Source organism: Myripristis murdjan, chromosome 18, assembly GCF_902150065.1.
Source record: "Myripristis murdjan chromosome 18, fMyrMur1.1, whole genome shotgun sequence".
Lineage (NCBI taxonomy): Eukaryota > Metazoa > Chordata > Actinopteri > Holocentriformes > Holocentridae > Myripristis > Myripristis murdjan.
Window position 1 is genome coordinate 8086875 of NC_043997.1, and position 16266 is coordinate 8103140.

The 16266-nt window shown below is 41.7% G+C and overlaps 1 protein-coding gene across 2 annotated transcripts in view; it reads left to right on the forward strand.

The window, feature by feature from the left end:
* col4a6 (collagen, type IV, alpha 6) overlaps positions 1-16266 on the forward strand; it is a 176906-nt gene that overhangs the window by 146142 nt on the left and 14498 nt on the right. For both annotated transcript variants that reach the window (XM_030076289.1, XM_030076290.1), the window contains exons 15-28: positions 232-294; positions 563-607; positions 811-864; positions 1610-1679; positions 1816-1926; positions 2524-2673; positions 4724-4819; positions 4928-5085; positions 5582-5764; positions 6026-6209; positions 12693-12764; positions 13489-13596; positions 13727-13945; positions 14606-14764. In XM_030076289.1, the coding sequence (XP_029932149.1) occupies positions 232-294; positions 563-607; positions 811-864; positions 1610-1679; positions 1816-1926; positions 2524-2673; positions 4724-4819; positions 4928-5085; positions 5582-5764; positions 6026-6209; positions 12693-12764; positions 13489-13596; positions 13727-13945; positions 14606-14764 (1672 nt within the window). The remainder of the gene's footprint in view (positions 1-231; positions 295-562; positions 608-810; positions 865-1609; positions 1680-1815; positions 1927-2523; positions 2674-4723; positions 4820-4927; positions 5086-5581; positions 5765-6025; positions 6210-12692; positions 12765-13488; positions 13597-13726; positions 13946-14605; positions 14765-16266) is intronic.

The following is a 16266-nucleotide window of genomic DNA, read 5'->3' on the forward strand; positions in this document are numbered from 1 at the left end:
ATTTAATTCAGTTACACACTTGGTTTGAATAAAAATAAGGAATATGGGTGTAAGAAGCTTCACCGAGACGCCTGTAAAAGCAGTGATGTGTTTACTGAGAATATTACAGCTACAGCACTTCACCAAACACACCAAAGCTCACTCAGATCACAGACAGCTCTTAAGAGGCGGCTTAAGAGCAATTTAGACTCATTTAAGACATACTTAATGTATTTCACGTTTTATTTCCAGGGACCTTTTGCCTATCCTGGTGAAATTGGAGAAAAGGGCATTCCTGGATACCCAGGGGCACGGGTAAGAGCTCTGGCTTGGTCTTCTTATTCATTAACATGTTGGATTAATGATTTTTAGGAGAGTCCTGCACCAATCCTTTTTGTTAGGCATCCATGTCGTCTTCTTTTCCCTCTTACTCTGTGGTTATCATCACGGCTTTCACTCTTTCACTCATAGCTTCCCCTCTTGCTCTTGCTTCTCCTCTTCCTCCGTGGTCAGTTCGTCTCCTCTCTTTGCATTTCGGCAGCCTCTGTGGTCAAGTAATTTTGTCTCTGCTTCCACCTGACAGGGCCCCCCTGGATTTAACGGGCCCCCTGGCTCTCCAGGACGACAGGTAAGCTTTACAATATTAAGGAGGGGAGATAATTTATATTTGAGATCCCCTGTCGTGCTGCACAGTGGTGTATCTTACGCTCCAACATAGTGCAATGAGTTATAAGAAAATGTAGCATGCACATAGGAAGCATTTCGACACGCAGCAATCTGTACACTGAAGTTATACACAATTCAAGTTAACTTCATTTCTCTCTTATACAGGGATACAGTGGTAATCCCGGTTACCCCGGGCAACCAGGATACACAGGACCAAAGGTAAGTGTGATGGTCGTGGTTTGAGGGTGGGAGGTTGCTTGCTTCTCTGGGCTGATAGTTTCACATAAATGCCACCAACAACGAACCGGTTCTCTTCTGATTTGCACACCAAATTTTAAACCGTTCTTTGCATTTTCACCACATAAGACCGGTTCCCCAGTGGAGAAGTTCATTCTCAGCTGGAACCAGAAAATCGTATTTCTCAAGCGGGAAACGAGTGGATGCAGGCCATTTCCTTAGTTTGCACTTTGGTTTCAAGATTCTCAAACCCAACCAGCTCGAGAACCAGAACTTTTTTGGAGGAAAAGGTGTAATAAATTGCTTAGCAGTTACTGCACTGGCCTTGCAAGTTACTTTGGCTTGCAGTACTCACATTTAACCAGCAGATGGTGGTATTACTCCTAAAGTGACATATACGATAGCTAGAAGTTTCCAGTCATTTCAGATGTAGATATCACTGTTGGGGATTTAGAATGATAAAATTATGAAAACAAGTTTGTTTGTTTGTTTGTTTGTTTGTTTGTTTTTTTTTGTGGTATTAAAATCCTTAATTTGGATCGGTCTAGATGTGTGAGATTTAAAAAAACAACAAACAAATCAAAACAAATTCCACTGGTTTTTATCCACAAGATGCAAGTGGATGGACAGTAAGCACAAAGATTTTGGGGTCAGGGGAAATTTCACACCACTTATTTTCAACTTCTTCTTCTGTGATGATGTGTTTCGAACTCTGTGTGTCTATTAGGGAGACCAGGGAGAACCCGGACTCCCAGGACCGCCTGCTTACGCTGACAGTCTAGGCCTTGCTGTTCAAGGTAACACACACACAGTCTCTCTCTTTCTCACACACACACACACACACACACATACACACAGTCATAGAAACAGAGAGACCATAACATGCCATTCAGAGTTCACTATGTTGACTATCTCTTCTCTGATTGGCTGCAGGAGCACCAGGTGACCCAGGTATCGATGGCCTCCCTGGCGCCCCCGGTGACCAGGGAGCCCCGGGATTCCCAGGAGCACCGGGTCTGCCAGGAACCGTCGGTTTTGGCACAGGTAATACACACACACACACACACACACACACACAGTCTATCTATCTATCTTCCTTTTACAGCTGCACTGACCGACTAAGCACATTCTGTTGGCAACATGTTCACTCAATCTTTAATAAAATTTGAGAAACTCAACGGGAAACATACCACATATACATATACAATATATGTAAGTAAACCTAAATATGCACATACATAAATAATTGGAGACAGATTTCCACATATACCATCAAAGCTTATGATGAATCACCTTCGGTCAAATAAATCAATTAAAAACAGTCACAATCTGAGGTGGACCTTGTGATGATATGTTCGAAATGATGGGATGTGACCAGATTGTTCATTTTAAGTTTGCTGTAAAGAATATCAAGTGGTGAGTCACATCCTTTCTGTGGAGAAATAACAACACCCAACACCGGGATTTCATCTGCGCACATATTTGATGTAATCCTCTTCTCTAATGCGGCGCCACTTTATGATTTAGATCAATACAACAGGTGTATCTTACATAAAGACTTTGCCAGGTGCAGCTTTCACAGATCAGGTCAATCAATCAGCCGGTCATCCCCTCTGTCCTCTGTCCTCCTCCTGTCTGCAGGTCGTCCCGGCTCCCCAGGTTTTCCAGGGACTCCAGGGCCAAAGGGAGAGAAGGGAAACCCCGGCAGGCAGGGTGGCGGTCCGGAGGGCCTCCCAGGATCCCCCGGATTCCCCGGACCCCCCGGCCCTCCAGGACCACAGGGAGCTCCAGGTATGTTCACACAGAAACAACAGACAGACTGTTGTTGATGATACACAATTCAGTCAAGATTCAATTCAAGATTCCTTTATTGTCAATTGCACAACGTACAAGAAAACTGAGTATCAACCTCCTGACGGTGCATTCGTGCCACATTTGATAATCCAGAACTCCAAGGTTCATTATATTGTCACCAATTCAGCAGTGACTGGAACTGAGAGATGAGATGAGATAAGAATTTAAAGATCCGTATAGCGATGTTGGGTCAGTCACGAGAGTTCCCACAGGTGAGACTCCATGGTGAAGGAAATTCAATACATTTTCAGGACCGGTTATGGAATATCATGGAATTTTGTTATCCTCAATTACAAAACATCAGCAACTAGTTATTCATCAAATGTAATATTTACATAGAAATAAATCTTTAATAAGAACTCTGAATCTGAAGTGGGTTTAAAATTATGGCTAAGGATAAAAAACCAGCATGTTCCTACATACTGGTCATAGGTCATATAAATTAAGCATATTAGGCATGGAAAGTCCTGGAAAAATTAAGAATTTTTTTAAGAAAGTGCGGTACTGTATGAAAATGGATTCCAGTCAGTTTCTTAGTCAGAGCAGAAGATGGATCACTGACCGACTTTACTGTCCTCTTCCTGATGGCGAAGACTTGACCACTGACCCCTGCATCATCACCAGCAGTGGGTCGTTCCCCAGGCCCAAAGGCCACTCAAATGCAGGTATCCTCAAGGCAGCCATATTGCTATGGTCGCCATGGCAATAATAGGCCTTTCACAGCAAAACAAACCAGCAAACACAAAAGCCCAGCTGGCAGCATCTGACTGTCAGTACACTCTTTCCCCGCTGTACTCTTTGCAAGGGTACGGGTAAGTATAGCTGAGAAGAGTGCAGCCAATGATTAAAGGAACTGTTCACCCAAAATACACAATATAGATATCTATTTTCTCAATTATACCTGGTGTAGTTGATCCAGATATTTTCAGTGTGATTTGTCAAGGTTTCCAGTCTGTCTCCCTTCACTGCAACTCACTGGATCTGTGGACAATCATGTGAAAAACTCAACATCAGCAGTCCTGTCCAAAAATAATGACCCTAAGAATGGGGGAGCCAGACTGGAAACCTCACCAAATCACACTATTTGCATGGCTAGATTATACCAGATGTGTTTTTTTTGTGGGTGATGTGTTCCTTTAAGCGCCACAACCTCACTTGGATAAGAGAACCTCTGTATTCCAAGCTGCTGTTCTCACCTGTGGCCACAAGGTGTCGCCTGGAGACCATGTGAATACAACCAATTTACACACCATGGAAGTTACTGTAATACTGAGTTCAATACCAGTATTTTATTTCAGTTTGATTGAAAAAAAATAAAATAAATAACAACAGCTGTTCATTGCTAACTTTACAGGCTCTCTAACTGCTTCAAAATCCTGTAACAGCAGCAACATTTTGCATCAAACACCAAACGTTGAAAACTAACCCTCCGTTCACACTGTGACACAGAGCTGAAGCTGGACTGGTCTGGTTTGAATCATTCCCACCGTTGCAGGCCTAGTGGTCTGGTTTTAAATATCCCATTGGTTTTACATTGAAGGATGAAGTGGCAGGTACACTCCATTTTTACTCGACAAAAAACCTCCATCTTCGTCTCACATTCAGTGTTTAAGTCTTGTTTTCTCTTCCAGTGCCGTTTCATTTGTCTCAGGATTCTGGAAACAAGTTGATTAGCATCAGATTATTTTTTTAACTTGTTTGAAGAAAAACAAGATTTGACCACTGAAGATGAGACTAAATGACTTGTCAAGATTTTTTTTTTTTTTTTTCTTTTTGCTGTGTACCGATGCATCATGCATCATTTTATAACCGGGCCAGTGCAGTTCAGTTAATGAATGAACTGAGCAGTGTGAAACCTCAAAATCACAAAATCTACCAGTTTATTTGGCCAATTATATTATTTATTTTTTATTATTTTATTTATTTTACTTGAAATTGAATGTAACATTATCATCTCTGTTTTTCCTCTGTGTGTGTGTGGGTGCAGCCACTTCCTCAGCCTATCCCTTCGATGTTCCTGGGAGGCCAGGCCCACCTGGACCCAGAGGACCACCTGGTGACAGAGGATACAAAGGCTTTAGAGGTACACACACACACACACACACACACACACACACACACACAAACAGACTTGCTTTTTATTGTCAGATAAAGTAAACTCATCATCCCTTCACCTCCCTGCCTCCTGCAGGAGACCCCGGTGACTGTGCCTGTGTGGGTGGAACCGGCAGAGCGGTGCAAGGGTCACAGGGACCCCCCGGAGCCAACGGCAGCCCCGGCTTCACCGGACGGAAGGGCGAGGCCGGAGAACCTGGTACACCTGGTTTCGGGGGCGGTCAGGGTTCTCCTGTAAGTAACGTCTGCTGTCCTGGACTCTGTGTGTGAAGGTTCAGTCACACAGTCACAATCACACACTCTGTTTGAGCCGATGTGTTCATGACCGTGTGAACATTACCCATAAAAAAACAAAGTATTTGTACTCACTCTGTCACTGCTTTTCATTGTTTAAGTAATCCTCAAACCAATCTGTCAATCAAACACTGTGGGCGGGACAAAAAAGCTTCTCTAAATATAGGTTCAGTCACAGCTGAGTTATATGAATTGGAGACAGGAGGGCAACAAATTGGACCTTCATTTATATGTTGTGGACTGTAAATTTAATTCTTGATTTTTGACTGACACTTATTCACTGATTCCTTTACTCTTACTCTGTTTTTAGATATTTACATTCTGCACAATTAAATTATTGTATTCCAAGTTTAATTTAATAAATGAACTGTTTTCAAATATGTGATACAGTATCAATGGTCTTCTCGCTTACTACTTACTTCATGTTCCTCCTCAGGGTCGTGCTGGCGAGAGGGGCTTCTTCGGACGTAAGGGGCAGAAGGGGGAGCCCTACTACCCCAACGTAGGTCTGGGAGGGAAGGGAGAGCTGGGACCCACAGGACCCAGAGGACCACCTGGAGAAACTGGACAGCCTGGGAGAGATGGACTCCCTGGTTTCCCTGGATCCCCCGGCCCCCCTGTGAGTGGTTAAACATGATGCTACTAGTAGTACTGCAACCTGCTACTACCAACAATAATAATAATAATCATGATAATAAACTTAATTTATATGGAAACTCTACAGAAAAGCATACAGAACAAAATGTATGTACACACAGACATGTACACTTGATTGTATATATCCATGAACTTTTCTCTTCTCTTCTCTTCTCTTCTCTTCTCTTCTCTTCTCTTCTCTTCTCTTCTCTTCTCTTCTCTTCTCCTCTCCTCTCCTTTGTAGGGTGATGCTGGCTTCGGCACCGTTGGAGAGAAAGGTTTCCCAGGGTTCCCCGGGTCAAAGGGTCGCCCCGGTGGGCCCGGCGAACCCGGCATCGGCTACGGAGGAGCACCTGGGCTGCGTGGAGCACCTGGAGAGCCCGGCGTCTCCGGGTTGCCAGGACAACCAGGTTTACCCGGACCGCGAGGTAAGTGACGCAAAACAGGGAGAGGAAGGAAAGGAGGAGTCGGGAGGAATTTGTGGACTGCGTTGTGTGTGTGTGTGTGCATGTGTGTGTGTGTGTGTATGAGAGACAGCTGAAAGAAAGAGAAAAAACTTACAAAAAGAGGAAAAAGGTGTGCATGTGTGAGAAGGACTGTGTGCGTGTGTGTGTGTGTGCGTCATGTCCACGTGTGTGCATGTGTGCATGGATATCATACCATATTTTCCCCCACAGGGCGTCATCGCAGCGTCACCATGACCGTCCATCACATCACACTCCGCCGCCACCTAGTTACCATAGCAACCTCATCCTAACACCCTAAACCATTCGAACCCATTGTTGACATTTTAGACAAAGACCTCCCGGTTCGTCTCCCGCGCTGAAGCAGCCGAGCGCTCCAGGACTCGATGGGACAAACTAGCTCCTGCTAGACTTTCTCCGCCAAAGCAGCTTTCTCCCCTTCACTCCTTGACTGCAGCAGCATATTTTTAACTACATGATTAATGGTCTCCATTAATGTGCTTATACACTGTCTTCTACAGCCAATAATCCATAATCCATAAGCTGCTTGATTAGTTGACTGATTGATGCACAATGATTGATTGACAAGTTTTTAAACTGCTGATTGCGCAACAGCTACTGTGCTTCTTCAGTCTCAGAGGAGGTGATAAAAAAAAAATCTGTTATGTTGGGCAAAATTTGTAAAAATGCAAACACAAATCGTTGTAATAAGTTGAATTTGGTTATTTCTTATAAAGGATAATGCCGGTGTTGTTTCCTTTTTTGTGCCAATGGCCTTAGGTTACATCAAAGTTTCTGTTTTATCTTTCATTGGTATTTCAGTGTGTCCAGCTGAGTTTACATTACATCATCCTCTGCTTCCTGTTAATCAGCTGGCAGCCACAGGGGAAAAATGGAAGTATAGTCTTATCAGCTTTATTGTGAAATGCTTGTCTTCTTACTTAGAGCTTCTTTATTAGTCAGGACAACAGTTAATTTCAAACTGGGTTTCAAATCCTTACATTTGTATATTAAACTCAAGGAAAATCAAGTTAATATGTAAAAAAAAAAAAAAAAAATGGTGGGAAATGTAACTAGTAGTAGCATGGATGTGCAAAACTACTTTAAACTATATTTTACTGTTTAATATTTCAATTGATTAATTTTTTGCTATAATTTATACTCAAGTACGGAAGCGTAGAGCTGCCAGACCAAGAAAATAAAAACCGAGAGGCTCAGTATCACGTAATTACGTAAAAAGTTTATTGTTATAACAATATATTTTCACGTTATAACGTGAAATTATCACGTTATTTCATGATATGATTTTTTTTCACGTTATAACGTGAAAATATCACGTTATTTCATGATATGCTTTCACGTTATAACATGAAAGTATCACGTTATTTCGTGATACGACTTTTTCACGTTATAACGTGATAGGTATCACGTTATTTCGTGATACGAATTTTTCACGTTATAACGTGATAGGTATCACGTTATTTCAAGATAGGAAATTTTCACGTTATAACGTGAAAGTATCACATTATTTCGTGAAACGTGTTTTTGTTTACTGTCTGCTGGCCATCTGTAAATCATGGCTGCTTTACATGATGCCATTAGATCATATTTCATGCTTGGCTTGAGACATGGGGAGATTTTACAGTTATTGGGCTCCGTGGATGACATTCATATAAGCTTGCGTACCCTGAGAAGAATTTTGAAAACAATGGGATTATACCGGAGGAAAAACGAGTCGGACCCTCTTGAGGTAGCGTCATTTCTCATTGATCAGCTGGAGGGACACGGCCGGCTGCATGGATACAAGCTCCATCACCTCAACTGCATCCAAGCTGGATATGTTGTCACCCAAAGTACAGTGAGGCATTTGTTAAAGTTTCTCACTGTACTTGCCTCACTGTACTTTGGGTGACAACATATCCAGCTTGGATGCAGTTGAGGTGATGGAGCTTGTATCCATGCAGCCGGCCGTGTCCCTCCAGCTGATCAATGAGAAATGACGCTACCTCAAGAGGGTCCGACTCGTTTTTCCTCCGGTATAATCCCATTGTTTTCAAAATTCTTCTCAGGGTACGCAAGCTTATATGAATGTCATCCACGGAGCCCAATAACTGTAAAATCTCCCCATGTCTCAAGCCAAGCATGAAATATGATCTAATGGCATCATGTAAAGCAGCCATGATTTACAGATGGCCAGCAGACAGTAAACAAAAACACGTTTCACGAAATAATGTGATACTTTCACGTTATAACGTGAAAATTTCCTATCTTGAAATAACGTGATACCTATCACGTTATAACGTGAAAAATTCGTATCACGAAATAACGTGATACCTATCACGTTATAACGTGAAAAAGTCGTATCACGAAATAACGTGATACTTTCATGTTATAACGTGAAAGCATATCATGAAATAACGTGATATTTTCACGTTATAACGTGAAAAAAATAATATCATGAAATAACGTGATAATTTCACGTTATAACGTGAAAATATATTGTTATAACAATAAACTTTTTACGTAATTACGTGATACTGAGCCTCTCGGTTTTTATTTTCTTGGTCTGGCAGCTCTACGCTTCCGTACTCAAGTCATTATTTTGCTGATATAATTCATTTTCCACTTGTAATAAAATATAGCCTTCATATATAGCCCATTGATGTTTTTTCCTTAGTTGCCACTAGGGGGCTCCATAATGATATTGTATCCACATCTAAAACTGCTCTGCTTTTCAGTGGCATTTGAAATCTATTTGCTTATTGACATATTTAACCAAGCTTATCAAATGGCTTTACTGCACATAAATTATGCCTTTTTATTTTTTTTACTAGCACGGTCATTCACACAAATTAAAAGTCAGTGAAATTAGTCAAATGGGCAACACGTTTGAATGACACCGGTGTTCTCCTGGAAAAAACACGATTCATGTCGTCCTCTCTGAGACTGAACAACACAAAACCCTCAGCAGCACTTGGCCACTCATCTTCAGTATGAATGTGTGCGCTCATACCGTAATGGCTATTAATGCTAAACAACTGATTCATTTTGCTCTTAATACAAGGGTTATTCTCCCTCGCAGAAACCGAGAGAGAATGAGGAGAGAGGGCTGCAGGACCATATTGATACACTTCTCCTTTAGCTGTATTTTGACCATTTGCTATTTACCTGCCAATCTCTATCTCTCCCGCTCTCTCTCCTCCTGTTGAAGGGAATAACCTGTTTGACCATGAAGCAACCATTTTTAATTTGCTTCTGCCTTAACTGAATGAGCCTTGATAATTGAATGGAACTGAATGCTGATTCGCTGATATCTGTATGATGAAATATTTTTAATTGCTTGATTGGCGTATGCAAATGACCCTGAATGGCTTTGTATGCTGCCACCCTCGATCTCTCTCTCTCTCTCTCTCTCTCTCTCTCTGTCTATCTCTCACTCCCTATCTCTCTCCATCTCCCCATCTCTCTGACCCTCCTTGTGCATGTGTATCTGTCCAGGTGAAAACAGCTGTGGAGGGGTTAATGACGTCTCTAACGGAGAGGGAACGGGTGGGTAACTAACTTTTTCGTCCACCAGCCAGCGTAACTTGCCTGGGACTCAGCGACCCTGAAAGTCCAGCCGCAGGACAGATGTAGCGTGACTTACAGGCAGCACAGAAACTGGTGGATTCAAAAAACTAGCCAAAGATGAGAAGTGCAGGACATTGCACCAACCAGAAACGACAATAACCAGCAATGGCCAAAGCTATTCTCCCTAACAGGAATTGAAATGCATTAGAACCATAGTTGGAATGAATCATTGCCACACAGGGTTTTGGCCAAAAGTAGACATTGCCACATATCATCTCCAATACAGTTACTGTGCTTTCACACTGCGAGCAACTTGGTTGATGGGTCACTCTGTTCGTACTGATGGTAAGATGAGGCTCAGATGGCATCTTGAGCCTTTTTTCCATGGCTTTTGTGGATAATTACTTTCTTTTCCACCTGTCCTTTTGCTCAAATTAGCTCTACAAAGTTCATAAGAAAAATTACAGCAGTGAATCAGCCCATCCGTGACAGAATCCAGTTTATGTAATGCAGTAGTTGTTGATGTGTTTCATGGTATTGGCTGGTGAAATGGAAGATCTGTTAGAAGAAGTGTATGTAGGATATTTTAGAATACCAACCTTTAGCCACCCTTAAATAGAACTTGAACAGCTCTGAGCGAGGGATGACTAATAACATTAGCCAGGAGGAGTGGTTGATGCCAATGGACACACAAAAAGTGGCATATGTGTGAAACCAATCAGTGGACAGCTGAACTGAGAACAGTTAGCTAACTGGGCTAAGAGGGAAAACGGTTTCTCTCCACCTGACTATGGAAAAGAGGCTCATGTAGTAATCTGCAACCACATGCTTTGGTATTTCCCTCACGTTACGAACAACAAAATGCAACTGAATTAATTCAGATCTTACTATTGACCCCAAATATAGATGCAAATGTTCTCCAGACGTCCTTTACAAGACATTGAAGAACTGGTAAACTTCAAATGAATGTAGTCAAGTTCTCATTTCGTTTTGTAGTTGCTAGGCAGAACTACTCTTCATGAAAATAACTTACCCTTGCGTTATCCACCAAGAGTCGAATCAAGGTCAACTGGACTTGTCTGGAGATTCTCAAAGATGTTTTACTTCTCATCCAAGAAACTCCTAGGAACTCATCCTAGGAACTTCAGTTCTGACAGACTGGAGTGGGGGGGGGGTCCCACATACTTAAGCTATGTGGGGACGTTATGGAGGTCATTGGTTTGTTGTGACAACCTTCTTTGCGATACTAAAGATGGTCTACAGAAAAGTGTAGTTGACCTTGAATCAAAATCTCTATGTGGATAAGGATGCCCTAGATGACTGAAAACCTCCACAGACAAAAATCACACTGGCAAGGAAACTGGGGAGCACAGAAATGTGTAAAAATTTGAGCTGTGGCTGACAAATTTGTTGACTCTAAAGGGTCCAAACTCAACCGGAAATTAATGGACCTCAGGGTGGATCATGTTGCCCGCAGTGTGAACACACAGTTTAGATTACACCGAGTGATAGCATCTACAAAGGAAGATTGGTCTTCAGGTAATTATTTGTAGATAAGATGGTGGACAGATGGAGATAACATTGGATCAAGTCTGTACTGTAGATTCCCTCAAAGCTAGTGGTGCTGGGAAACTTAGCCTTTGGATCTCTGCAGAACAGAGTGGCCGTTGGCTCGCTGTCAATCATTTGTTCATGACGCCGCCAGTGGAAGCCTCTCCTTCCCTGCCTCCCAGGGAATCCATCTGGGCGGAGTCAGTTGATGATTGACAGCTGACGGCCTTTGCAGGATCCATTCAAAACGCTTGATGCTTTGGATTTGCAGTAGGCCCTTTTTGATCCATGTGAGGTGTTCCATCCAACCATCGGACAGATGCAATTGTTTTTATCCTCCTCCTCCTCCTCCTACAATCAAAGCTGCTGAAACCTGGCGCATGTTTGAAAGCCCTGCCTCTGCTAAGTGCTTTAACCAATGAGGGTTGGGGGGAGGGGCCAATAGAAACGAAACAACCAGTCCTCACACACAAAACTCTTATCAAAGTTGGATCTTTGAAGTTGCTCTTTTTTTTTATCCTGTTCATAATCCTCTAAATTAACTGTGATAAACGTACTACTAACTACATTCAACCAACACCGCACAATAACATCCTCATGATCAAACTGAAATTAACCTAAATGAATGCAGACACCCAGCAGTAACAGCATGACTGGAGGCGACAGACAATCAACATTGCGAAAGACATTCACAACATGTATTCAGCTGTGGATTTCCTATCCAGATGTTTATGAGTTGCAGAATATTTTATATAGCATTCCCATTATTATTACATATGTAGTAACCCAGGTAATTAAATGTATACCCTATATATTGTATGTCTAATACTTAGTCGTATTTGTTATTGTCATCTAACAGTGTATTTTAGCCAAGTAGTGACTAGATTATTGGCATAGGTATAGTATTTCTGTGTTATTGTTATCGTCTGTGTTTACTATATGTGTGATTCATACCTGGGCCAAATATTTTTTCAACAAGTGGCATTTAACATGCTCAAACTAGCCTAAGTGATTGATGGATTTTACTGGGGTTCATCCCAAATAATGCGGTAAGTCGTAAATTACCAAAAAATAAATAAATAAATAAATAAATGTAAAGTTTAAAGTCCCATGAGGCAAATCCCATTCTTAAGAAACCTAAAACAAACAAAAACCGTATTTATTAATATTATTTGGGCCAGGTATGGTGTAAGCTCATAAATAAATTGTGTAATTACTTAGTATACAACAAGGAGTTGGTAGTTAGTTTGTATGTCCATGTGTGTATGTGCAGTATGTGCATATTAAAGTATATGCAACTGCTAACCTGTCTATGACTGCTACCAGGCCAAACGCTACCATGCCGCATACCTGGTGAAGATGGAGACCTGGGATTTCCAGGTTTACCTGGAGCACCAGGTAAAATTTGATGGATGCATGATTATGCATTTGCTAACATAGTATGGCATTTTATAAAACTATGTGTACAATTTGCACTCTTTAACTGTTTAACAACATTTGGCCATCCCCTGCCATGCACATTTTTCAGTTCTATCATTGCATTTAGAGTTCTTTTGCTGAAAGGGGCAGATTATAAAACTCAAATACATCTGTTTTTTGTGTTGTTGTTGTTGTTTTTTTTATTTATTTACTTTGTCCTTTTTTAACTAGTGTCTTTATTTGTTGATAAGTTTTTCTAGTTGGGGGAAATGAGGGGTGGCTGACAGGTGTTAATGTTTTGTTTTCCGTTAGTATTGCAAGCACATAATGACACTAAACCATTTTTAAAGTAGTAATTCATGAGATTCTTGTGTGGTGACACCTTCACTGGTAAGCGGTCATTGTTTTCTGTTGATCTGTTGGTTTTCCATTGAGTTTCTCCTTTCTTTGTCTATTCAGCCATGGTGGCTTTTGCAGGAAAGAGCTCCTGGTGTTAACGAACAGCAGATGGAAAAGCTTTATGAACTGGATATAGGCTGAAAACACTGTTGTGTTGTATTAATCACTGACAGAGAGTAGCAAAACAGACATTTATTTATTCAAAGCCTTACCACAAAATATAGCAAAACAGCAACATAATACTAAAATAACAAGGCGTCAAAGTGAACGCTCATAATTTGCTGTACCTCTCTGCCCCTGCCAGGTCCAAAAGGTCAGTCCGGTTTCCCAGGAAGCCCTGGACGTCCAGGGTTCGATGGTAGCAAAGGAGAGAGAGGAGACCCCGGCTTTGGAGGACAGCCTGGACCACAAGGTAAACCCATGGGACTTCTGATGGGACTTCTGATAGTCATTGTGATGACTGTACTTGGAAAATAACTTAATTGAAGTCTGCTTGCCCATTTTAAGATGTCTCATCCCTCTTACACTGCTCATCCCTGCAGGTTTCCCCGGGCCCAGAGGAGAGCCTGGAGCTCCAGGTATCCCAGGACAGGGCTTTGACGGAGGCAGGGGGAAGGATGGTCTTCCTGGGCTGCCAGGAGCCAAGGGCCTGCCTGGAGACCTGCTGGGAGTCTCACCAGGGGCCCCTGGATCAAATGGTTTACCAGGATTTCCTGGAGACAAGGGCCAGCCTGGGACCCCAGGAGGGCCAGGATCATCTGGTGGGTTAAGACAGTGCGACAGAAAAAGAGTAAAAAACGATAATCATTCTTAAATTGAATTGCCAACTAGTCAGCTGTAAATTGAATTGAACTGAACTGAAATTGAGTGCTATACATATTAGGTATTTGTACAGCACTTTTTTTTGTATTTGTCGGCTACTCTGCAAATGTAATATTAATGCTTTTATCAGTTAATGTCATTGACAATACCAGTAGTAGTAGTAGTAGTAGTAGTAGCAGTAATAGTTCCAGTATGAGCAATAATGGTAATAATAGTAGTAATACTAATACTGTTAGTTAATACTGTAGTGCCAGTTGAAAAAGAAATACCAGTGCTGTTAGTGTTTTAGTATTAGTAGCAATAGGAGTAGTTGTAGCAACAGTAGTTTAAGTAATGTATTATCATTATTATTATTATTATTAATGTTATTATTGTGCTATTAGTAGCAGTAGTAGTAACAGTAGCTTAAATAGTACTAGTGCTGATGTTATTGTTTTTCATTCTAGTAGTTGTAGTGTAACTGCAGTAGTAGTAGTAGCAGTGGTAATAGTAATTTAGTCATAATAATATCAGCAATAGTAGCAGTAGGTGGTAGTAATAATGTGAGCTGTAGTGGCAGTATTTCTAAACCTTTTCCCCTTCGCTTTTTTCTCCTTTAGGTTTTGACGGGCGTTCCGGTGTCCCGGGACTGAAGGGAGAGCGCGGGGTGGACGGGCTTCCCGGTATTCCCGGTCTCCCTGGAATTCCCGGTGGTCCGACCGGTGGCGTTCCCGGTCCACGGGGAGCTCCTGGTAGCAGCGGACTGAGCGGATCACCAGGTGAGAGAAATGACCCGGTAACGGTGTCCCAGTTTACCACAAGAACCCCCCAGAGTTCCTATAAATTTGACAGGAATTTTTGCAATTTTTACATCTTAATGCGGTGACTTTCACCCCCTTTTCCCTCCACTGTTATCGATGTTGGTTCATGTTTGTTCATCCCTTTCTCATTCACAGTATTTCTCTTTCACAATACTTCATTTACGAATCAGAAACATGACGTTTGCCTGTTTTTTTTTGTTTTTGTTTCTTTTGCTGTTTCATTCAACTCTGCATCATCCAAAAAATCTCTTCTTCTCCTCTTACTCTTCTATTTCTAATGGTCCTTGACCCCTTCTCCTGTCTACCCTTCTTTCCGATACACCACCATCACCATCATCTCCATCTCCATCTCCATCTCCATCTCCATCCATCCTCTCATCCCTCCATCCTTTTCTTGTTGGTGTTGGGTCACTCGGTAGGCTGCCAAGGTGAGATACCCCCCCCCGCCCCTCCCAAGCTCATCCACGCTCTCCCGACTCTCCCATCCGCTTCATCCTCCTGCCTCTTTTTTGTCGATTAGACCAAACACCCTAACAGCTGCCATCCCTGTTCATCCCACCTGCCTGTGCTCCATCTCACATCTGTACAATCCAAAAAAAATGTCCATCTTCACATTTCATTTATCCTCATCATCAGTAGTTTATCTCGAAACAAAGGAAAGAAAATCTACCAGTATGGTGGGATCATTTAATTTTTGTCCCTCGTGACTGAAAATTAGGAAGGGACTATGGATTATTCTCTGTTGGTCTGTTGCATAATATTTGATCCTCTGCCGGCCTGTGATCGATTTTGATTTCGAACAGGAAGCTCAGGAGGTCACCGAGAAACTGCATTGGAAACGATTTAAATGATCTCACCCCAATGGGAGATTTTTCTGTTATTTTAGGAGCATAAGTTTTTAAAATGCTAACGATGATTAAGGTTTAGATGGACATTTTAAAAGTGAGAGATCCAGAAACAGAGAAGATTCCCACAAAACGATGTGATTGCTGGTGTTTTTTTGTTTTTTGTTTGTTTTTTGCAGCTGGCACTAACCCTAGCTACTCATTGTTATCTTTGAGCTTGTTCAGATCTAATTTAAGCCCGATGTGTTTATTGCATAAATTTCATTAGGCTTGTCTCACCTTCGTCGCTCCTAATGCTAATAAAACTTAACAATGCCAAAACCCATCCGCAGGTATAGCGGCGTTGTTACGCTCTCAAAAAAAGATGTCATTTTCAGCACATTCTTCAGATCAGAGACAAGTACCACACAAACAAACTGTCCTAAATCATATGCATGGGTGTGTTGAAAATGAAGTGTCTTTTTATGCATCTAAATGCTTATTAGCACCTTGTAATAGAAGCAAAAAATTTTGCTCTGGAAATATTTAGCAAGCTAATTCACTCTGGAATTGCACTTTCCTGTATACTTACTTTTACACAAAACCATACAATTAAGTAGTGCGGTGACACCAATG